At 39.7% G+C, this 24,895-nt stretch overlaps 1 protein-coding gene across 5 annotated transcripts in view; it reads left to right on the forward strand.

Moving 5' to 3' along the window:
* Positions 1-24,895, forward strand: part of Cep128 (centrosomal protein 128) — a 335,390-nt gene that overhangs the window by 293,916 nt on the left and 16,579 nt on the right. For all 5 annotated transcript variants that reach the window (XM_057783389.1, XM_057783390.1, XM_057783391.1 and 2 more), the window contains 2 exons: positions 18,580-18,657; positions 21,432-21,545. In XM_057783389.1, the coding sequence (XP_057639372.1) occupies positions 18,580-18,657; positions 21,432-21,545 (192 nt within the window). The remainder of the gene's footprint in view (positions 1-18,579; positions 18,658-21,431; positions 21,546-24,895) is intronic.

Consider the following 24,895-nt stretch of genomic DNA (forward strand, 5'->3'; position numbering starts at 1 on the left):
GAATCAGGCCAGATAACTGTTAATTATTTCTGTGCCTCTCCTCAGGATTTGCAAGGACCTTAGAGCTAAGTGAAAGTTGGCTTTATCTCTTTTCAAAACCCAAACTTGCTGTTTCCATCCCAAAGATGAAGCCATGTTCATTTTTGGTTTTGCCAGGACTATGAGCTTCTCATTGAAGTTGCCTGAGAGGTTCAGTCCAATTGGATTTTCACCAAATAAAACGCAGTGTGCTCTGTACGCTTTTGACCCAGAATCAGGTGAATCTCAGCAGTCTTGGCTAAGCCACATTGTAAAATTTTGGATTTGTTTGGACTTGACACTTCCTGGGAACCCATTCAAACTGAAACCGGAAAAGGGTTTTGCACAAATCCTGTCTCAGCTTGCCCTGCCAAGGTTCCCACTGCTGCAGCCTTGGTCCACCTTCTGTGCATTCGCATCGAGGGCAGACGGAAATATCTCATGAATCTCTCATGAGGGACCTCGAGCGAAACAATCTAGATGGTCTCCTTCATCCACCTTTTCCCCAAATGCAGAAGCTGGGGGTCTGTGTTTGTCAGTATTAAAATACTTGCCTTTCCAGATACCGGGGTCATCTTCCAAGGGCTAAGCCTTCAAAAGATGACTATCATGCTCAAGTACAGTAACACTGCTGGAGCCCGTGGCCTGTTTATAGTCACAACTCGGGGAGAGGTGATGGTCAAGTTAAAAATAGAAGATATCTTCCAGCCTGAAAATCAATGGTCCTTACAGGCTGGTCATGTTTTTTATAAAAGTGCAGACACAGGGAGTGTAGAGGAGGTTAGTAGTGTTATGGGACTCTGCACTGTTTGGAGGTTGGGCTGGCAGCTTGCTGTTTGGTGTCAGTCTTGTCAAAATGCCTTGCTTGTGTTTTCTAGTTATGGTCTACAACACTATCAGTAAAAAACTGCATTCTCCAGATAAAACACTCTTGCTTATAGTGTGACAATTATAAACATACTTTATAAAGGAAAGTCAAAACATCTTTCTGAAAATGTAACGTGCTTAAGAAACGCTTTCTCTCTTTAAAAGAACATATTCGAGTAAACTTGCAGTGTAGTGTGTGCGGTTTTTACTTTAGATCTCAAATCAACTAGAAAAAAATAACATCACACTTTCAATGTTCATATGTAGTAGTAGTATATCTTAGGAACATTTTTTGGAATTAGGTTTTAGAAACCTGATTTGGGGTATTGCCATTGTATGTATCTACCTGAAAAAATTTACAAGTTTTGAGTGATAGCTGCCTTGTTTTTCAATGATGGGTACAGATTTGTGAAAATGATACCTGGTTAACCAGGAGAAAGTCTAGGTGCTGGTCACATTTCCGTGACAGCCAGTTACATGACCCTGGGTGAGTTTTTAATGTTCTCTTCATTTCATGTATGCTTGTTTTTTTTGTGTGTGTGTGTGATGACTGGGAATATTATAAAAGCTCCTTCCTCATTTTGGCTTGGTCCTAGACTAGCAGAAGCTATATAAGAGTTTCATGAAATGTCTACCCTGTTGGTATTTGTTATCAAGCACTCTATACTGGTTTAATCGTGAAATAGTGTCAATCAGATACTTTCCTAGCGCCTACTATGTTTCACTTGCCACATAGGTACAGCCAACTGGCTCCTGGGCCGTTAGTCTCACCTTTTTGAAAATGTTCCAAGTGGACTGAGTCTTAAAAGTCATTGTAACACATCCTTGATCTGTACGGGGGTAGCTTATATGCCAGGAAACTCATGACTTGGTGAGTCAGGCACCTGGAGTTAGAACTAAGTGCCCGGATTAGTGCCAATATTTTCATTCTGTATTCTCTGCAAGTGCAAATAAATGCATGCAGATGGGACTCTTCAAATTGCCTTAGGACTCATACAAAGTAAGAGGGAGAACATTAGCTACTAGTTTCTACACTTATCTTAAACAAGGCTACTTAAAAAAAAAAAGTAGAGAGATGAGGGGCTGACATCCGTGGACCATATTTGGAATTTGCCCTAAAGTTGCTGGTAAACAGAGTTCCATCAGGCAGCTTTGATCTGTACTTTCTCCTTGCTTGGGAATGTTGCCGTGCCCCTAGGCTGCAGTACTAGTTCTGTCTTGAGTTTGTTCCATTCTATTAAACACCTCAGTTGATCTTTTTTTATTTTATGCATCTGCATAACAGCCCTAATATCACTTTCACAAGTGTTTATAAGTTTTGTTTGGGGCTTTTAATAAACTTTGATCTTAGATGAAAGGCTGGAGACAGTATAAATTGTCACTATTAGCATTATTAATATAAATACCCTAGATGGCCTCATGTTAATTATTAAACCTTAATGGACAATTTCAACCTATCATTGCCCCCAACTGTATTATATTGAACATCAAACAGTAAAAGCCAACCCATTAAAGTAGCCCTTCCCCCATTATCCTTCTGGGTGCTCCTAATTATTTTGCATAGCTCACTTTTTGTGAGTGTATTTCTGGGGCATTTCAATATTTTTTCTCTATACCTCTCCCTTCTACATGTGGCCACTGTGAAGGGTAATGGAGCATGTCCTCAACAGGCTTATTGTTATCAGACACAAGCCAGATGCCTGTGTCAAGCAAGCAGACTCATTGACTACCACTGCATTCCATGAAATACAGACTTCTCTTCAGAGCGTATCTTGTTCCCATCTCCACTCCTGTCCATCTCACCCAGAACTCATCTTATCTTGTGATGCCTCAATGCCCTGATTTGGAAGTTAGTTTTTCCTGCTTGTTTTGGGCGTGTAAGTTCAGTGTCAAGTCAGGCAAAGTCAAGTAAGGTTCAGATGTCCAGGGAATGGCTGGGATTTGGTACACAGGAGTTAGAAGGCTTACTTAGAAATTCGGGCTCAGCACACAGTAGCTCACCTAGGCTCTCTCAACCCAGTTTCTGCTATTGTGAAATGAATCTAATGTTTGTCCATATGTCTCACAAGTTGAGAAGATCCCATGAGATCATGGGTAGGAAATATTTTCTAATTTTTTAAATGTCTGTTACCAGACAGAAGAGCAATATTTTGGGTAGAAAAGGGTTGACTTATTAACCTGAACGTTTCCATTTGACTCCTGTTTTTGCCACACTGGGCATCCTGACATTTCCTAAATCTTCCCTCCAAAATTCTGTGGTGTTAACTTGGACTTAGCCTTCTTACGGAAACCCCAGTAGCCTTTGTTCTACATACTCCAGCCTCCTATCTGTCTCTCCAGATGGCCAGAACACACAATGATTTTTGGTGGCTGCATTGGGTCTTCCCATGTTGTCTTCATTTTTTGTTGCCGCTCAGTGAGTTTTATTTCTTCTGTGCTGAGGCCATTGGGACCCTAGCAACATAGCCCTAGCAACATTCCTTGTCATGTCTTTCTTCCTTTAGTCTTCCGTAAGCCTCGAGAGCTTACGTTTTAGACTCTTACTAAAATTACAATTAAAATTCGTTTGACTGAATCTGAAGATCTGGCTTGTTAGTTATTCTCTGGATGACCAGTCCTCTGATTTGTAACAAATTAGACAATATACAAAATTGCTATCTTTAGAAACCACAGTTCCAGTTAATACTTTTTTTTTAAAGGAAATCAACATAATGGGTAAATTTGTCAATTTCTTCCATTCTTGTCTCAAATAATATTAATTTGTTTGAGGCAGTTGACTAAGACTCCATTATTTACCTCTTCCCTCACTGATTTCTTTCAAGGCTGTGTGACACTCCTATGGCTTCACTGCCTATCCCTGTCTCCATTCCTATATGGTATGTTCTACATGTAGAACAGTAGAGTCTAAACGTTGTCTCTTCCTAGGGACACTACTGTAAGACATCCTGGGACAGTAGCCATGAAGTCTATCATGTTATATCAGCCCCCACCCCCCCCAAAGTAATTTAATGGGGCTCTCTGGAAGGAGATACTTGTAACTAAGAGGATTAAAAGACTTTCATGATGACATAAAAATTGAGAGTTTTTCAATGAGGGGTGTATGTACTATCAATATTTCATCAAGGTCAGTTGGACCTAGTCTTGTTTTTGCTTTAAATTTTTAAAATATTTTATGAAATTCTAGGCAGCATCTCAAACAGCAATTATTAAAATCAAATATTCTAATATAATCAAAAGATAACTAAGTCATTACTTATATGCTAAGGAATGCTGGTAGGAAAATACTTATAGTCTTTGTTTTTTATTTTTTATTATTCAAAGTAATTTTTGAATATATTTTGATCATATTCATCCCCTTCCCCACGTCCTTGCAGACCCTCTCTCCCTTACAATCCATGAAGCTTTAAATTATTTCTCAGAAATCAAACAAAAACCCAATATAACCACAACCCCCCCCAAAAAACCGAAGAAAACAAAATAAATCCATACCCAAGATGGTGGGGGGGCAGAAAAACAGCAAAAAAAGCATGTGTGCATGTACATACACACAAAAAAATAAATAAAAGCCAAAACAACAACAACAACAAAAACCAACAATGGTGGAGTCCATTATATGTTGGTCAGCTATTCCTGAACATGAGACTTGTGTTTGAGTGGATAGACCCATTGTCACCCTGTCAGAGAAAACTGATTTTCATCTCCCAAGAGGTACAAGAGACAATTTAGTTGTTAACATTTGTCTCAGTAACTAGGATTTCATTCACTCTTTCATATGACAAAATATAACAAAATTATATGCAATAGGATAAACAAAAACTGTCACATTGAAGCTGGACAACACAAACCAACAGAAAAAAAAGGAGCCCAAGAAAAGAGCATTGCTTTTTAAAAACATAATAACTTGTATCTTTTTAAATAATTGCAGATCAATTCACACACAGTGATATCAGGTTAATCTGAAGCAATTTTCTTTTGAATAACGGATGACGGGGCCACATTTCTGTTTGGTCTTTAGACATACACTCACAGGATTGGGAGATGGTCCAGGGGGTAAAAAGATAAGAACAGATCCTCAGATTCCATGATAAAAGTTAGGCATAGCAGAGTGTGTCTGTAATAAGGCACACACAGGCAGGATGCAGAGAGTTGGGGCCAGCTGGTCTAACCAAAATGAGCTCTGGATATAGTGAAGGCTCTTGTCATAAGAAGTGGAAGACTAATGGAGGAAAATATCCTAATGAAATTCTCTAGCTTTGCTATATTCCTGCAATGTTACCCTCAATAAACTGTTCAGAAATGCATTCCTGAATCTATAGCATTTTATGTAGGATCCTATTGTTTAGATATTCAGTTTGACTTTTTGCTGATACAGTCATGACCATCAGAGTCTGATGCTAACTGTACTTTTACTGTCTCTTCCGAGTCTCAGGAAATATCTTCCTCTGTCAGTTTCCTTTTCTTTTTCATCCTGGGAATAAGTCTGAAATTTCTAGCTTTCATAAAAATAATATCTGTAACATGATATCTTTATACATTGCGAAAAGATGATAAAGGATCTTGTTGGAAAATGTCTCCCACCAACCCTGTACTAAACATTTTCAAGTTAATAGGAAAAAGAGAAAAGAAAATAAGAAAATGAGAAAAATTTAAATTGTGTGTGTGTGGTGTGTACTCTTTTTAGATCACCATGGTCCAGATTCCTTTAAAAAAAAAAAAAACTTGAATGTTCCTGTATTAAATCTGTTTAATAAAGTGAAGTTTAGTGTAGGGATGCAAATAGATTTAATTGCACATGGTAGGTATTTAATAAAGATGGTATCCTTGCCAGTGGCGCAAGTGTCTGTGAAATTCTCTCTGGTCCCTATGACTTGCGTGTTTTTATAGTCCTCTTCGCATTCTTTTGCATATCATGTGATTCCAGCCACTTTTCACTTTAGTGTGTTGACGAAAGGCTGCCAAACTTGTTTGCTGTAATTGAAAGTGTTCAAATGAAGTTGGAGAGGAACCCTAAGTTTAGAATTTTAGATGTTTTGACAAGACAGCTTCTTTGCATACCAGCCACCATGCCACAGCCGTCCACCGTTGTCCAGTTGAATGAATGTGTGACTTTCATCTGGAAAGGAGGGAAAAGAAATGTTACCAACTTCAGGTTCAGTAAAACAATTAATTGGTCCTGGCAATTGTCAGAAGAGTCTGTTCACCAAATAACCCTGAAGGCTGCTTTGTGCCCACGGGCTCTCATGGTGCACCTTTCTCAGCCAGTGGTTGAACATTTGACACCTGGCTGAGTTAGAGCCTGCCTGGCTGGCCCATGGGAAACATGCTAATGTTGACTCTTCATGGCAGCTGCTGAGAGGAGAGGTCTGCCATAAACCGTCGCTCTAGCAGCAAAGTGTTTCTGTTTGAACCAAGTATGCTCTATTAGTGAGAATTCCTTGAGTGGGCGTTTAATTGGACTTGGGTGGTTTAAAAATACACTCTGCTTCTGTCTGCTTTGACCAGTCACTGAGGTGGGGGGGGGATGTCTTGTACAAAAAGCAAGGGAGTATTTCTGAGTGTTCATATAAAGGATTAATTATGAAAGCAAATGTTAAAAATATAGACAGTGTATCTCAGTTACTGTTGAATTTAGTTCTCAGAGCTACGGTGATAAAAATAAAATACACCTTGCCTGATTTCTATTTAGATCTGATCTGCCTGTCACAGGAAAGCCATCCATGTGGGGGATTAGCTGTTCAGAAGCTCTTTCAACACCCCGGTGCTGTGTGTGGAGCAATAGAACATGATTAATGCGTTTTGCCATTTTCTTAAGAATATAGAACGCCTTTTAAAAAGGAAATACCCCTTCACTTTGAAAGCGCAGATTAGTGATGGTCACCTCGCCCAGGTGTTTTAGATGAATTAGTCTCGCCAGAACAAAAAGCATCCCATAGCATTGTTCTGTATGGGGACCTTCTGCTCTATGTTAAATGTGAACAAGATAAATATGATTGCATGCCTTGTGAGCTGGTCCTGTGGGAAGCACGGCTGGAAAGCCATGAGCATTCTGTGGTCTCTGTCCTCTGCAGTGCCCACATCATTGACCAGCATCCTCAAACCCCTCTCTTGTTCCCGCATAGCAAACAGGCTGCTCTTCCAGGCCACACTCCCCGTACCGTGGTCTTGTGCCCTGCTTTTCACCTCGGCCCACACTATTTAATTTGACCTCTCCATCTCCCCCTTTAGGGTCATTTTTTCTTGAGTTTTGAGTATATTTAGAAATAGTCTCTATCCTTCAAAAATAATTTTTAAGTTCTATGGCTCAGAAGTAATTTTGATTTTTTTTAAAAAAGTTAATATTTCTGATTTCTAAATATCTTCATCCTCTTGATGGGGCTTTTTACCCTCACGGGAATAAAAATGTTCAGTTTTGCATTTATGTAGATATGCAATTGTTAGATCAAATTTGCTCGTACTCAGCACTAAAAATATATGACACTGGCCTTCCTTTGAGGAACTTACTGTCTACTTAAGTATACATATAATAAATTGATTTGGCTTGTGACAGGAGACATACATTCAGATTCCTATACTCCTAACTCATAGTTTAAGAGGAAAGTTTATGAAATAATAACTATTGTTAACACTGTAATTGCAGCTAGTGTGTGTGGCCTGCTTGCTACCTGCAGGCCCTGCTCTGTGTACGTACTTGTTAATGTACTTGCTACTCATGACACTACACGAGAGGTATTTTTATCATTTCTATTTATAAATGAGGGAAGACTTCCAAGTTTTCCCGTGCATTAGGAACTTCCCTAAGGACTCATAGTCAGTGACTAACCCAGTATTTAAACTTAGACAGATGGCTTAAGAGCCCATGCCTTTTAAATGCCATGTTAGAGGGAGTGGTGGCCCGGGCAAATCCCTCAGGAGACTGAGGAGCTAATTAAAGCTCTGTATATGGAAAAACACAGCATTCTGGGCAGATGGGCTTGTGCACAAAGTCATCGGGCACAGACACTTTGCGGAGAGAAAGTAAATAGCCCTGGTGGCAGGAGCACTGGAAGCTCGGCTTTTACATAAGGGGATAGTGATATTAGTTTTCTTGTTGTTAGGCCAGATAAAAAGTGGAAGAGTGGAAGGTTTTTGTCTGCTTTTAGAAGCATCATTTAAAAAAAACTGTTAAGTGACAGATATTTAGAGTTTCTAGTTTGGGTGCAAACACCCAAGGGGATGGGCATCTGTCTATTTACTGTCCTTTCTACCACATGTGTCTTTGGCTGCTCAGGTGTTCTTGGGTAAAGAGCCACTAGCAATCTGATCACAGAGTTGCTTCCACTTTATCTTTGGAGGGAGTGAATAACTACAGCAGATACACGCACACGCGCGCGCGCACACACACACACACACCTTCCAGTCTTTTTAACTTAAAATTTTGATCTCAACCTACCATGGGAAGAACTTAAGCCTATCGTGACCTAAATAAAGAATAGAACAGAAGTCATTAGTGTGTTCAGACCTGAACTTCTCGTGTTCAGGATTTGAAAGCTGAGGCCCATGGGTTGAATAATTTGCCCAGATTTATACAACTGGCTTTGTCAACACTGAGATAAACCACTGTGTCTCCTGGTTCCTAACCAGTGTTTCACTTCTGCTGCATTTTGCCATGTTCCTTGTGGTGATGTTTTGTTTGTGCTCTAACAAGTAAAACTTGCCTGCCTGCCTATCAGAGGGTGGAGCTAACCACTAGTTAACCATAGAGGCCAGGTACTGGTGCCACACACCTTTAATCCCAGCACTTGGGAGAAGGAAACAGGAAATGATATGGCTGGACAGAGAGAGTAAGTGATAAGGCAGGGCAGAGACAGGAGCTTGGCCCCATTTTGACTGAGAAGTTGGCAAGGTGGCTGCAGCTTGCTCCTTTGTCTCTCTGATCATTCAGCATTTAACCCAATATCTGACTCTGGGTTTGTATCATTAAAACCAATTAGAATTTGCGCTTCAGTTCCTTAAATAGAAAGCTATTAAAAAAGAAAAGAAAAGTGTTATACGTACAGAAGATAGTTTATGGATACAGATGACATCCTCAGAACTTTATGTCACGATCTTGAAGTATGAGAATTTTGTGTTTAATTGGGAGTATTGGGGTGACACCTGTGACCTCTTGGGAATTCCTATCAGAACTTTCACAGAATAACACACCAATGGCCTCTCTCAGAACCTCTATGTTGTTTATTAGGTCCCCAGTCTTCATTGAATACTCCCAAATTCCACAATTCATAGGGGTGAGTAATGGCCTAGTGGCATCGCATTTTCCTGACCTGTGCAAGGCTCTGGGTACTTTTCCTAAAAGTGCTAAATAAACAAACAAAAATCAAATCCCGAGCTCCACAAATTCCACTCTTAATTAGGAGTCAGGGGCCGATAGTCTTCTCTAAATAACATCCGGAATCCTTATTTTAGAATAAGAGACCTCACCCTTCTTACTCTACTTGGGTAGTGTGTGTGAACATTGAAACTTGACCACAGCCTCAAATGCTGTCTGAGATCTTGCTCCAGGCATCTTCGCTCTCACCTTGACCTCACTGGGCTTATGCCCACCCGGCCATGCCAGGTTCTCAGGCATTTATTCCCACAGGTTAAGAGGCGGGATGCTTCCTTGGTGCTTTCGTCCTTAGTTTGGTCTATCCCAAATGTTCAGCAGCTGATGCAGGGGCATTCTTATAACTCATTCCTGCCTTCATTTTACTCTAAAGCATTCAAGCCAGGGGCTGGTGGGTATTATTAGCAGGTGTTTAAAATGACACCCTGATCTTCCCTGCCACGTTGCCCTGGTTCTAGTCCTCTCTGACAGTGTGTGTTTTAGGAATAGTTTCTTTCCCCAGGATACTGTAGCCCTCCTGAGGACAGACAGATTTTTATCTTGCTTACTCACCTATAGGACAGTGTTCACTGCAGAGTTGACATTCAGTAAAAGTTGTAGATGAGCTAAATATGAAAATCTTTCTTTCATTGGACAATCATTTATTCACTGAAAAAATCTTTTGCTGACTATCTCACCTTTGCAAACATTGAGTTGCATGCTGGGAAAATATTTTCTATGATTGTTACGATTACTTTCTTGAGACCAACAGTTATATAGATAAATATACTTGTCCTCTGATAAATGATACCAAAGTATGGTTAATAAGGTAGTGGAGAGTTCCTTTGATAGAATCAGAGAAGGCAAGGGAGCATTCTCTATGGAAGCATAGCTGAACTATGATATGAAACAACAGCTAGCCTGTTCCCTCAAGATTTCATATTCTATTATATGTAAACTTCACACTTAAACAATATTTTGAGTATATATATTGAAAACACTTGAATCTTTTAAACATTAATACTAATTTTGAATAAGGTGGGATTTAGGGTAAGAAGCCATAACAAAGAACATGATGAAATTAAGATTATAATATCATCTTCTTGTGTTACTTCATTAAAACAGGTTTGGTATTATTTTATCACTTAGAAATATTTCATTCAGTTATTAACTATTATGAACAATATATTTAAATCTCATTATAAAATTATTTAATAAATATAAAAAGTGACAGAAATAGTCGGTAACTTGGGGTATGCGAATATCGGTGGCGTTGAAGATGGCCATCACCACTGTCGCCGTCCCAGGGAATGTGCTCTCAGATGGTGCGACCAAGTTTATCATCTGATTTCATAATCCAGGCATGAAAAGTCCTGATGTTTTAATCAAAGTGGAGTTTTTGAAGTGATGTCTGGTTTTCTTTCCTTTGAGGAAGATTGTGTTTTTCCAGGTCATAGTCACTCAAATTTGATTCTAGAATAAACTATCTCAGAGAGAGAGAGAGAGAGAGAGAGAGAGAGAGAGAGAGAGAGAGAGAGAGAGAGAAAGAGAGAGAGAGAGAGAGATCATTTTGATAGAAGAAAAGGTGAAAAAGTTTTCTCTAAATAAAGAGGAGAGTACAGTGTGTTCAGAATGTATGTGGTATTCTTTTATATTTTTAAATAATGTCTATATAATGTCAGGTTCACTTTTAAAAGTAACTTGTTTCTCTACATTGCCCTTTTTGTTTAGTCTTTATTTGCTGCAATTATAGCTTGATGTTCAGTTCCTCTCTGCTATTTGGAAGTTACTATAGTTGATGGTGCCTCCGATTCAATATTTTTTTCTGTACTTGATGTTTGGAAAGTACTTGACAGTTTGCAGTGCACTTTCGGGTCCAGCCTTTTCCTGCTAATCACAGCTGCTGCCGCTGGGTACAGGATGATAAAGACTCCCATTATTTCTCCCCATTAAAAATAAAAGACTGTGGCTTAGAAGGACGGGGCTAAGTGATATTCCCCAAACCACAAAATACATGTAAGGAACATTCCTGGAACTGTGAGTCCCCTCAGTAAGGGCTGGTAACTTCAGTTCCCTCCCCAGTGTTCAGTTTCCCTCCTTGTGAGTGCATTTTAGTTTCAATTTGAAGAAATAAAATTATTCCCAGTAAAAAAAATAGAACATCCATTGTCAAGAATCTGTAAGTAGCTAACATTGTTCAGCGCACAGAAGGAACTATGTTCTTCATAGCAGGGAGTGGCAAGAACAGTATTTACAGAGACAACCTGGGGTGTTTCCAACAAAGAAACACGTTACTTTGTTCCCCATCTTCTCATCCTTTACTTCATTCTTGGTGTTTTCTTGTCAGGAAAAACCCTTCAAACCACTTACTTGGAAAGAACTCTGTGTCATTTGTAAGCTAATAAAAAGGTAATAGATTGACTCTAATTTATAATCTAGAATGAGAACTCTGTTTGAAAATGTATCTTCTCTTTCTAAAAAAATAATTATTCACTTTTTATCATCACTTATTCATTGCTCCATTTTTTTCCAATTCTTCCTCTCTGTTCCTCTCCCAACTTCAGGTCATCTTCTGAATTTTGTTGTTTGTTTGTTTATTAACTCACTGACTATAGTGTTCCCCGTGTTTGTGTGGGTAACCATCCAGGGATAACATCCCTGCAGAAAACTGACCCTCCCTCCATCAGCTGCCATTGGTTGCCAGTAGCTCTCAGCTAGAGGTAGGCTATCATGAGCCTCTCCCATATCTTTGCTGGATGTTGACTGGCTCTATCTTGTGCGGGTTTTCTGCAGTCATCCACAGCTGTTGTAGATATGGTCTTGTCATGTCCAGAAGGCACAACTCCACAGCATTCTTCCCTATCTTTTAACCACTAGAACCTGCACATTTTCCTCCTCCCTTTTAGATCAAAGCACTGTAAAGTCAACCTTTCTCTGACCAGCTGTGGGTCTTTGTATTAACCTCTACTCATTGCAGAAAGAAGCTTCTTCAGCGAGGGCTGTAAGGTGCCCTAATCTGTGGGTATAAGGACAAGTATCTAGAGGGCAGGTTGGTGCTGCGTCCAGTTAACAAGTAACAGATGTAGGTTCTCCATAGGGATTCTTAGGGTGTCCCCAGCGTTTATAGTGGCAAATGGAACACAGAGACTTTTGGCATTTGGAGGAATCCACACAGCTTTCCTCTCAGGGCCTCTTGCTGGATGTCAACAGCACCAGGCTTTGCAGGGCTGCGAAGTGTATAAATGGAGGATTCTTTTAGCGTCTGGAGGAAGCCACACAGCTAGCTTTCTCCTCGGGGCCTCCTGAAGGATGTGCAGCAGCAGCACCAGGCTTTGCAGGCCTGTTCTCGGCTACTGTTCGGGTTGGTTCCAGGGAGTGTTAGACAGTTTGGATAAAAACAGGACCCTTCAATGCCAATACAGCTGTGCTGGATCGAGTCACCATTAGTGAAAGGCGTACAGTTCGTCCTCTATGTGAGCTCACCCTTCCTCTCCTTGAACCGTGTTTACTCAGGTCTTTTCACCACCGTTCAGCCATTTGTCAGGAAACTTTTGCAGTAGATTTCTTTCCAAATGAAATAGAATTGCATTTTTGAACCCAAATAAATTGCTTCATAACCTTGTTTATTTAACATGTACGTTGTGCCAGAAATATCCAGTCTTAAAAATATAGACAAATTCTCCTTCATCTTCTGCACATATGAGTTCAATATGTGTAAGGAAATTATATTTACTATATATTAATAAAATTAAGCAGATGTGCATTTTTACAAAGAGAAGTATGGTCAGATTTGTTCCGTGAGTTTTCTCCACAGGAGACAGGATCGAGTATTTGTAATGAATTCCTCTCTTTAATCCTAATGGATGCTACTTATGCTGTCATGTGACATTATTCAATTTCCTTCTGGGCCGAAACAAAGGAAGATCTATGGGAACAGTTCTACAGGCCAGTTCAGATTTCTCAGCTCCATAGCTGATGTGTGTTGAAATTTTGGAAGAGTAAAGCTGGCAGCCTGTGCTTTGCCTTTGTTGACAGACATGTGAACACATCTGTAAGGGGCAAGCCACAGGGGCTCACAGACAGGGTTTCTAAATTCCAGTTTCTTCTATCACTTATACTTTTAGGAGAAAATAAAAGCAAATGACAGACTTTTGGCATTTAAGAATAATGCATGAGTTCTTTAGACTGTTTAGAACATGATAACTGCATTTGTTTTTGTTCAGTCAACATTTATTTGAGGAAACTCTTGTGAGCTGGTGTTTATGCTCTAGTCCCACACATTATAATATCCAGACTCATGTGTGTATGTATGTATGTGTGTCTGTCTGACTGCTGTGCGTATGCATGGATATTTAGATACTCATCGTCCTGAGCATAAAAGATGAAATTCTTCATGATTTCCTCTCAAAACACCTCTAACAAAAACAGTCTCATCTTCTTATTTAGCTTCTCTAGGATCACGAATTCTAGGCTCAATGTCCTTTATTTATGGCTAGAAACCAAATATGAATGAGTACATCCCATGTTCCTCTTTTTGGGTCTGGCTTACCTCACTCAGGATAGTGTTTTCTATTTCCATCCATTTGCATGCAAAATTCAAGAAGTCATTGTTTTTTACTGCTGAGTAGTACTCTAATATGTATATATTCCATACTTTCTTCATCCATTCTTCCATTGAAGGGCATCTCGGTTGTTTCCAGGTTCTGGCTATTACAAACAATGCTGCTATGAACATAGTTGAGCATATACTTTTGTTGTATGATAAGGCATCTCTTGGATATATTCCCAAGAGTGGTATTGCTGGGTCCAGAGGTAGGTTGATCCCGAATTTCCTGAGGAACTGCCACACTGCTTTCCAAAGTGGTTGCACAAGTTTGCATTCCCACCAGCAATGGATGAGTGTACCCCTTTCTCCACAACCTCTCCAGCAAAGGCTATCATTAGTGCTTTTTATTTTAGCCATTCTGACAGGTCTAGAGAAGCTAAATAAGAAGGTGAACCCAAAGAAAAACATATAGGCATCCTCCTGAACAGTAACATTCATCAGGCGATGAAAGGAGACAGATACAAAGACCCACATTGGAGCACCGGACTGAAATCTCAAGGTCCAAATCAGGAGCAGAAGGAGAGAGAGCACGAGCAAGGAACTCAGGACGGCGAGGGGGGTACCCACACACTGAGACAATGGGGATGTTCTATCGGGAACTCACCAAGGCCAGCTGGCCTGGGTCAGAAAAAGCATGGGATAAAACCGGACTTGCTGAACATAGCGGACAATGAGGACTACTGAGAACTCAAGAACAATGGCAATGGGTTTTTGATCCTACTGCACGTACTGGCTTTGTGGGAGCCTAGGCAGTTTGGATACTCCTCTTACTAGACCGGGATGGAGGTGGATGGTCTTTGGACTTCCCACAGGGCAGGGAACCCTGATTACTCTTAGGGCTGATGAGGGAGGGGGACTTGATTGGGGGAGGGAAATGGGAGGTGGGGGTGGGGAGGAGGCAGAATTCTTTAATAAATAAATAAATAAATAAAAACAGTCTCATCAAGCACACATCTTCAGAGAGTGGCTGAAAAGTGTTGATAGTTGGAAAGGGGTTGGAAATAAAGCAGCCACAATTACAACTTCTGGATCCTTCCATGCCTTGTTAGCTTATTGTTATATAAATGTGGAGGGGATTTTTTTGTAGTGAGAACATTGCCATTTCTGCATCCCGGGTTACTGGAATCTGCTTCGTGGTTTTGCGACTGAGTGATTGTCAGTTATCATTTATACTCTGGTCCTTCATGGCCTCATCTATATAAATTATTCACAGTAATATGCCCACACTGCTTATGGTGGTGTGAGGAGTTCAGAGCAGATTAAAGTATAACTCAGGGTTGAATTTACAGGTAAATTATATTTTTTTGGTTTAATCTTTCATTATACTTCCAAGCAGGGTTGGAATTAACCCGTACCTCTCAGCCATGAGACTACAGCTCCCTTCAGGGAGCTAGAAATATATATGGTGGATATATATATATCCTGCTTACTAACTCGTCTGTTTTGTAAAATATGCTGTGACAACTGTTATAGTACATTTCAGAAACAAGCCTCTGGCTTTTGGTATGGACTCACTTGGTATTCCAGCGTGGCTTTGAATTTGAGGTTCTCTTGCCTCCACTTCCCAACTCCTGAGATTATAGACACGTGCCGCCATGCCCAGGCAGAAACATTTTTAAACCTTTCTGTAAATATCTGATATGTTTTAAAGAATTGAATTAATCACATCATTTGGTGCTGCTATATACAGAAATATGCTTAAAAATTGGTCTGTGGATTGTTAATGGGGACTTTTCCATATCTTTTAATTATTAGGCAACATTAACACACACACATGCACACACACAAACATGCACACACAGCCATACATACACACAGGGACATACACACACAGACATTACACACATAGACATACACACACAGATATACTTATACACAGACATACACACACAGACATACACACACAGAGACATACACAGACATACACACACACATATAGAGAGACTTACACATACAGACATACACTTACACACAGAGAGACACAGACATACACACACACATATATACACAGAGAAACATACACAAACACACACACACACATCAACTGAAAATAAACTATGAGAAAACGTGCAGAGAGTCTATGGAGACAGAGATGAGGGAAAGGGACCATTTTCTAATGAGGCGAAGACTTCATTGATGCCACAATAATACAACCATTTGGATATACACCTAAAATATCATCGTCATAATAAACTGATAGGGGAGTGTGCAAAAAAAATAGAAAATGGTCACAAAATCACCTGTTTGGTTGAAAATTACTCAAGTTTTATAGAGGTTATCTGCTTATTTTGAGAAAAAAAGAAATACTTAGTCCAGGTTCAGAGGATCACTTCCAAATGAGAAGAAAACATGAGGTTAAAAAAAAGGAAATAAAATTTTAGTGCTGGAAGTCTATTAGGATCTGCTTATGGAAAGGGTTTTATTCATTGCACAGTTTTCTCTTAAAATAGTCGTCAGAGCTTTGCTTTGTGTTTTATTTCCAAGAATTAATATAGTTCTTAAATATCTCTAATTTTATTACTTAAGTAAATATAGCTTACAAAGTGACTAAAAACAAACAAACAAACAAAAAACCAGCTCCCTGCTTTCTGAAACCTACATGTTGTATCCTATGTTAAGAAAAATGTTGTTTTGATGAATCTTTCCAACCCATGGAAAAATTAAGTGAAGCCATTTAAAATGTATGGCAGTTTAAGTAAGTACACGAAACAGAAAAACTAACAATAATATAAATGTTAAGCAGAAGGAACAAAATACTAAATCTTTTCAATAGACCCTGAGAAAGAACACTTTGCTAACTTGGAACAGCACAAAACAAGTTCTTGTTCAAAATGGCGGCGGCTGCATTCTCTTTGCTCTCTACAGGCTTCTGAAGAACAGGAGCGCTGATTTGTATAGACAAAGCCAGAAAACAGCTGGAGCTTCTAAACACTGGAAAAGCTACATAGAACTCAGAACAGGAGAGGCAAATCCCACGTGCCTGTCAAGGGGGTCGCTCTGCAGAATTCCAGCTAGGCTTTTGATTGAGCTCATTAGTGCAGTTACTGAAGAAGAAGGGGGGGGGAAGGGGTGAACTGAGAGTGTATTGAACAAAGGAATCCCATTAGTTTCTTGTATCCATCCATTGGGCACATCTGTGTCCAGTGGGAGACATAAAGTCCGGGCTCTGAAAAAATTGCCTTGGTGAGGCCCTGGTGGGAGACGCCAGGAAGAGCACAGAACCTCTGGAATGGAGTGCGAATCAAGGGGGAGACTGAGTGGAGAGCGATGAGCTCTTCTCAAAGCAAAACTTCTGCCCTGCCCATAAGTCAGACCTAACCACCCAATCAAAAGCCAGGTCACCTGTAGACCGATTAATAAAAACCCAGACACAGATGTTGGGGTTCAGCCTGAAGGTCAGAAAAGCAAAACACCCAGCCTCTGGCTCTTACCTCTACCTCAGTCTGAAATGGTGAGCCTGCCTCCAGAAATCTCAGAATGAGACTGTGTATGAGAGCTGTCTCCTCCCGTCTTATATTTCTAGTTCTGGGATTAAAGGCTTGTACCATTATGGCCCGGTATCTATGGCAAACTAGTGTGGTTACTGGGATTAAAGGTATATGTCATCACTGCCTGGTCTGTAAGGATGACCAGGAAGCTGTTTTACCCTCTGATCTTCAGGCAAACTTTATTTATTAAAATACAAATGAAATATCACAGCCATATGACTTGCCTCCTTTAGTGACTTAATCCATCACATGGATATCACTTGGGCTAATTACTGTTGAGCCATGTGTTGGTGAATACCAAACCCAAAAACACAGCTTAACAAAGCTAAAGTTGTTTCGCTCATACGAAACCCAACATGGGGCCAGTTCTCTGTCTCAGAGCAGACCATCTGGAGCATGTGACTCCTGCAGTCCCCCGGAAAGGTCTACGATGAAAGAGCATGGGGATCTAATTGCTACATCCAGTGACACTCCTGGCCACTAACTGATCTGCCGTTCTGAGAGTTATGCCCTGTGTCATACATCACCTGTGGGTTTTTGTTTTGGTTTGATAATTAAAATTCATTTCCAATTAGAAAGCTAACACCGGTTACCTGTGTATACACCATCTTTACCTCAAGGTAGTTCTAACCACTGAGCATCCAGGAGGTCATTTTAAGATCATTTCTTCTTGATATTCACATTGGTGGGTGTAAAAGAACCAGCTATTCAATGGCTTTGTAATAACTTACTGATTTATAATCAGCAGTCTTTTGCCTCTGCTACAGATGTTTAATTTTAGACATTTCTTCTGTCTTTTGAGAACTGCTCTGCATTTGCTTCTTTCCTAAACATAATGGTTGCGAACTCTTTTCTTCGCAGTGACAACATTTGAGGGTGTCGAATGTGTTCCATAGAAATGCAACTGCAAACTCATCTCTCCTCACTATCACCTGGTGCTTAATTTTTGGTGTTCACTGAAGCAATTTTTGTAAATTAATGCAAATATGAAATGCTCTGTAGAAAATTTCACAGCGTGTCAGTTGAAAGCAATTATCTAGGAAGGCTTTTAGAGGAGTCAGGTTTGCAAATGCATCTCATAAACTTTGTGAAAGAACTAATTCTCCTGATTTGAAAGACCTATTAAAAATATTTATTCTTATTTGGCTATAAATTTGTAGTTTAATTTGCTGGTGGTGTGGCTTGTTTTTACTATTCAGATTCTGAAAATATTAATTTTTGATCGAGTCCCCTTATGCTTTGTTTTGTTCTTTTCCTAGAGTACCCGAGTGGCCTTAGACCATCTGGAGTCTGTGCCTGAGAAACTGAGCCTTCTAGAGGATTTCAAAGACTTCAGAGTGAGGAGGAGTTGGCTTGTCTCTTTCATTATTTCTGTCTGAGTTAGGACGCTTGACATCTTCCTGATGTACAAGCAAACCTGTGGGAAGGGAAGAAGTTCTGACAACCACTGGGGGTTTTAACAGTGGCATCTTCCCAGAGTTCACTGACATTTATGAAGTCAGGAATGAAAATAACCCAACTTCTGTATTAATATGACATAGAAAAATAGATACTTTTATCTTACTATTAGAAATTTGCTTTTTCTCTCTAAACGTGTAACAATAATTTAGAAAACCCTAAGAATTAAAGGGGGTGATGCAATCCAGTGACAACAGGAAGATGAGATACTTTCTGTTTCAGAGACCTCGTATTTCATAGTTATTCCTCTCGCGTGGCATGTAAAATCCAGTTCATGATAGTTTAGAGTTCATGTCTTCTCGGGTCCCTGTAGCGGATACAAATGGAAAGTATAGCCTTAGCAAGTTAGAGCATATTAGTGTCAACACACTAGATACAAATAAAAGATTAAAACTAAAAGTGATGTGGTGTTCATGTTGTGAACATGTAGCCTCTTGTTTCAAATTGGCCTTAAAATCCCCCAAAATTTGACTTATGTAATATTTAGGTTCTCTATAAATATTTAGGTTCTCTATAAATAAATGTCAGACACAATAGCATGGGCGTGTTGCAATCAATGATATGATGCAGCTCTTCAAATATAATGAGTATTTTTGATGATTCCATAACTGAACTATTTTTAGCATGATCCAAGAGTCGGTTGACACATCCTGAAGCTGGTCAGTTGCAAAGAGGATAAAACAAGTGTTTCTTGTTTATTGTGTTGATTCTGTCTCACTTTGTGAATGCGTATTTCCAGTTTAAATCCCTACCAGACAGTTAGGACACCAACATACAGAGCCCTGTGGTTTCCCTTCATTCAGCTCAGTGTGGAGAATGTTTTTTATTCCCCCTCTGTACTAGTGTCACCTAGATGAATGAAGGATGAGTGGGAAACAGATGCTCACTTTAGACCAGGGTAAGCCTGTGACGTAGGTTCCCAGTAGAAACTCACTTGTCCCTTAGGGCTCCTACTGAACAGAATGCTTACGAGTGCAGTCCAGAAGTTTTGTTTTCTTTTCAGAAGTTCTATTATTGAAACTCAAAGTCTAGCAATGGTCTAGAAGCCTGGCTTACACATGCACAGATCCCATTATGAGGATATGTTTATCCTGAATTTTTCGGGGAGAATGTGTTTTCAAGTTCAGAGTTGTACATTCCAATTTTTTAAAAGTGAAACCTGTATCCTGAAAAGAGACATGCTTGTTTAGCTATTTTTGTTTGTTATCAAATGTAGCAAGTATTTTTTATAACTTTTATTGCACTATGTAGTTATCAGTAGCTAAATCCATTGTGGTTTTCTTTGATATTTTGACATATTTTTTCTGTTTTACATATAAGGAAATTGAAGCTTTGAGCTTGTAAATTAGCTGGGAGATCTAATTTGTCTTCTTTTCACCGTTGCCTCCATCTTGTAACCCATTCCATATATTCATGTGTATTCCAAAGACATCTATGCAATTAAAAATAGCTCATGTATATCACTTTCATGAACTAGATATAGCCTTAGGTGAAAATATAGAAAGCCTTCATATTATTAAATGTGGATTAGATTTACACATGTACATATACACACTTGTATATCAGTATGATATAAATAAGAATTCAAAGGCCTACATGTTCATCTAAATTCAAGTTCATGCCCCAGATGGCATAATGTCTCAGGGAATACTTTTTATTATCCACCCCGGGCATACTTTCTTAATATAAACTGAAGGACATAAATATTGTCATCTGTGCCACCACTAACATATACACACACAAAAAAATGCACTTTACAATTATATTTTAAACTCTATCCTACTTTGATACACTTGACTTTATTCTTTCTTGAATTGACTCTCTCGTCCCTCTTAGTCTCCCTTCTTCTTTTAACCCCATTGTTGGAGACAAAAATACTTCAGCTCTGTCCCCTGAATTTAAACATTGCTTATTTGGTAGAGTGGGACGGGTATGGCTGAGTTCCAATCCAAATCCGCCACAAATTGCCTAGCTCTGGCCAAGCATTCGTGATTTTATGAGCAGCTTTTTCTTTTCTTTCCGTTGCTGTCCTCATGAAAATGAAAAGCTTGGAGCTGGATTTCCAAGTTCCCTTCCCCACTAGAGCCACCAATAAGATGAAGGTTCTGTGGGTATATTTCAGATTACCTACCATAGATAACTGTACACACCAAAGTCGTTTACCCACATTGTCTTCTAAATTGTCCCACAAATATTACATGTATAAATAATTGAGTCTCAGAGGTAATTCCTGTGTTCCTTTTTTCTCCTGAAAGTGAAGAGAAAGAAAAAACATAGAATAGGGTCCTGAACATGTTGCTTTCTTAATTTATTTGTTCTCTGAATTTGTATGATTATGAAGAAAAATTAAATATTAAATTTGAAAATGTATGTGATCCATTGGCACACAACCCCTTCTCCAGCTGTGGAGCAATTGGTAGTTGTTAGCAGCTGGAAAGGGAGGGTTAGTGTTCTCTAAGTATATAACACCTATCTTATACCTGTGACCAAGTACAGCATGGCCATTTCTTATTTTCCTTTGGTCATCTTTTTTTTTTGTATGTATCTCTCTAAATACAGTTATTTTTCTGTACTTCAGTATTTCCTTGCTCTTATTTTCAAGCGCTGATTGTTCTTTCATTTACCAATTTTGAACCCTATCTTTCTTTTCCAGGTTTCCTCCAGTTTATCTGAGAAAACTGATGGCAGATATTCTAAATACAGAATTCACAGAGATGCTGTTCAACAGCGCCAAGATGACACCAGATACAGAATCAAGAGCCTTAAAGTAATGTTCTTTATACAGTTTTGAAAACGTGCGTCATTAACTATCTTTAAGTCTATACAGCTTATAAGCAGCTGCGGCAGTGTTTGTGTCAGAGTACTTGGGAAAGGAAAGAGTCCACTTGATTTCACTGTTGTTATAGCATGTCGTCTGTCTGTAGAAATGAATGCCACGTAAGAAATCCTGAGCCAGGAAAACCCTGGTCACTTGGTTGGCCAAAGATATTGTAAATGACCGCCCTCCTTCGTGTGTAAGACAAGGTGTACTCGGCACAGAAGTCCCCTTGAGGTTCAGTATCCTGTGCTATTGAACCTGAAGCCCTGGTATTTCTAGTTATTCTCTTAGATAGGATAATTCTTTGCTAGGACCTCAAATTTATAAATGTGTAACTAGCGAATAGATGAGTGAGATCATTTGATCATGTTGACAAAAAGTATACCATTCTCTAGTCTTACCCCAATATCTGAGTGCAGACAGATGAGCTCACTTGGCCCTTGTCTTAGTTAGGGTTTCTATTGCTGTGAAGAGACACCATGACCCTGACAATCTTAGAAGACATTTAATTGTAGTGGCTCACTTATAATTCAGAGGTGCTGTTCATTATCATCCTAGTGGGACATAGTGGTGTGCAGGCACATGTGGTTCTGGAGAGGTAGCTGCTACATGTTGATATGCAGGCAGCAGGAAGTAGACTGTGGCACTGGGAGTAGCTTAATCATAGGAGACCTCAAAGCCAATCCCCACAGTGACACACTTCCTCCAGCAGGGTCACACTTACTCCAACAAAGCCACACCTCCTAATAGTGCAGCTCCCTTTGGGCACCATTTTCTTTCAAACCACCACAGCCCTGAAGGATCTTAGTTCAGAACCAAGTATCTTGACTTGAACATTGTGATATTCTGGCCAGGTAATTTTGTTTCAGAGGTGACATTATGCATTATAGGATGGCTGGCAGCATCCCTGAAGTTTATTCAGTTTAGCATCGCCCTCGGTTGCCCGTAGTACACCCACCCAAATTGTGACATCCAGAAAGATCTCCAGGCATTGCCAGATAATCCCTGCAGGACAAAATTACCACGCCCAACACACATGTGTGCTCTCTCTCTCTCTCTCTCTCTCTCTCTCTCTCTCTCTCTCTCACACACACACACACACACACACACACACACACACACGAAGAATGTTGACCTATAGAGAATCCATCTATGCTCAGATGTGTACTTACAATTACAGAAAAACAAAAACAAAAAGTGTCCATTTTACACACTTTAATGCTAATATTCATTACACAGTATGTATTCACATATTACAGCCAAGTGTTATTTCCAAGGAGCCTCCTCCCTCCTAATATAATTGGATAGTTAGATAGTACTCATTTCGATGAATCTTCCTTAGCATAGTTATGCTGTTGATACCTTCAAAGTTAAGAGAATTTCTCATGATTCCATTACTTTTTACCAGTTTTTAAAGTTAGAATGATTAGCTACACTGTTAAAATTTTTGCCTTGTATGTATGACAATTTTTAAATCATCGTCCAACATTCCTATATTGTACCATACATCCTGAATTATTCATTTCTCCTTCAATGGAAGTTAATGTGCAGGCAGCAGAAGCTTGTGACAATTACTACTCACTGAGTGTGTCAGAACAGACTTTCCCAGGTATTCCATGTTTTATGTGAAGTCACACCTACTCCTACAGCAGCTCTCAGATTGGTCTTATTCATCTCCTGTATTGCCGAAGAAAGTAAGGTTATGGAGTGGTTCAATGTTTGAATCCGTATTTCAACCTAAGTCTACCGAAGTGCACTATTCTATGTTCTTGACTGCTGTGCTGTTTCTATGTTTGGTCTTCATATGGCTCACAGTCACAAAACATAGGACGGTATTTTTAATGTGTTGTAAAAGTTTTCTCCAAAACTACATGATTACATTATCACCAGTTAACAGAGGTCTCCGTGCATACTAAACATTTAAAACATTATTTCTCAATACAGCATGATTTGCTAGCTGGTGAATTTGTGCTATCTAGTGGTGTCAAACTGCTATAAATCAGTGCAGTCTTCATAATAGCATATGGCAAAGTCATGAATGTTTAACACGGGTAGCAAGTAGCTGCACAATTTTATGTAAAACTAGATTTGCAGCCGAAGGCGAGTCAGGCCTGTTTATGGAATGGGTTAAACTTGGAAATATGAGAAAATAAGCTTGAGAATTTTAGAAATAGATGGTATAAGTATAGCAGAGGCTGACAAATTCCATTTTTACGAAGGCCATGCTTTGGAATAATACTCTATAAACATTTTTACATACTTATTCATTCTTGTGATAAATATATAGATCATCACCAAATTCAGCAGATGCATGCCCTAAATAATGCAGTAGACTGACATTTTGTGACTCTGTCTTGCCAGTTATGGACACCAATAGTCATTTTTACAAATAAATTTAAAGAGACTGAGGATAGAGGTCTGTGCTAGTTAGATTTTTTTGTCAACTTGACACAGGTTAGAATTACTTAAGTAGAGGGAAGCCACACCGAGAGAAAGCCCATTCTGACTAGTTTTCTGTCACTGTGACACAAGGTAGGGTCATCAGAAAGGAGGGAGCACCAATTGAGAAGATATTTCCATATGATTGTGCCATTGGTGAGCCTACAGGGCATTTCCTAGCTATTGTTGATGGAGGGCTCAAAATACTGTGGGTGTGGCCATCGCTGGGCTAGTGGTCCTGGATTCTTTAAGAAAGCAGGCTGAGCAAGCCATGAGGAGCAAGCCAATAGGCTCGAATCTTTAATGCCCTCTGTATCAGCTCTGCCTCCAGGTTCCTGCTCTGTTTGAGTTCCTGTCCTGATTTCTTCAATTGTGAAGAGTGGTATGGAAGCATAAGCCAAATCACCTCTTTCCCTCTCACCTTGCTGTGCTCATGGTGTTCCATCACAGCAATAGTGACCCTAACCAAGACAATGGCTGTGCTGCATTTTCTTCATTAGTGACTGGTGTGAGAAGGCCCAGCTCACTATGGGCGGTGTTTCCCTTGACCTGGTAGTCCTAGGGTGTATAAGCAAGAAGCAAGCCAGGAGGAACAAACCAGTAAGCAGCACTCCTCCATGGCCTCTGCATCAGCTCCTGTGTCCAGGTTCCTTTTCTGCCTGAATCCCTTCCCTAACTTTTCTCAGTGACTTTGCCAGGAGGTGAAAGATAAAATAAACCCTTTCCTCCCCAAGTTGGTTGAAGCTAAGATAAAGCCAGTTCTGAAGTTTTATTAGAAGAGGTTGTTTACTAGCATTCATTTGCTGAGTCCTGCATTGCTGTCGACAGATATCTGTGGGAACTCAAGACCATATTGGCAT

This window comes from Chionomys nivalis, chromosome 10 (genome assembly GCF_950005125.1).
Source record: "Chionomys nivalis chromosome 10, mChiNiv1.1, whole genome shotgun sequence".
NCBI lineage: Eukaryota > Metazoa > Chordata > Mammalia > Rodentia > Cricetidae > Chionomys > Chionomys nivalis.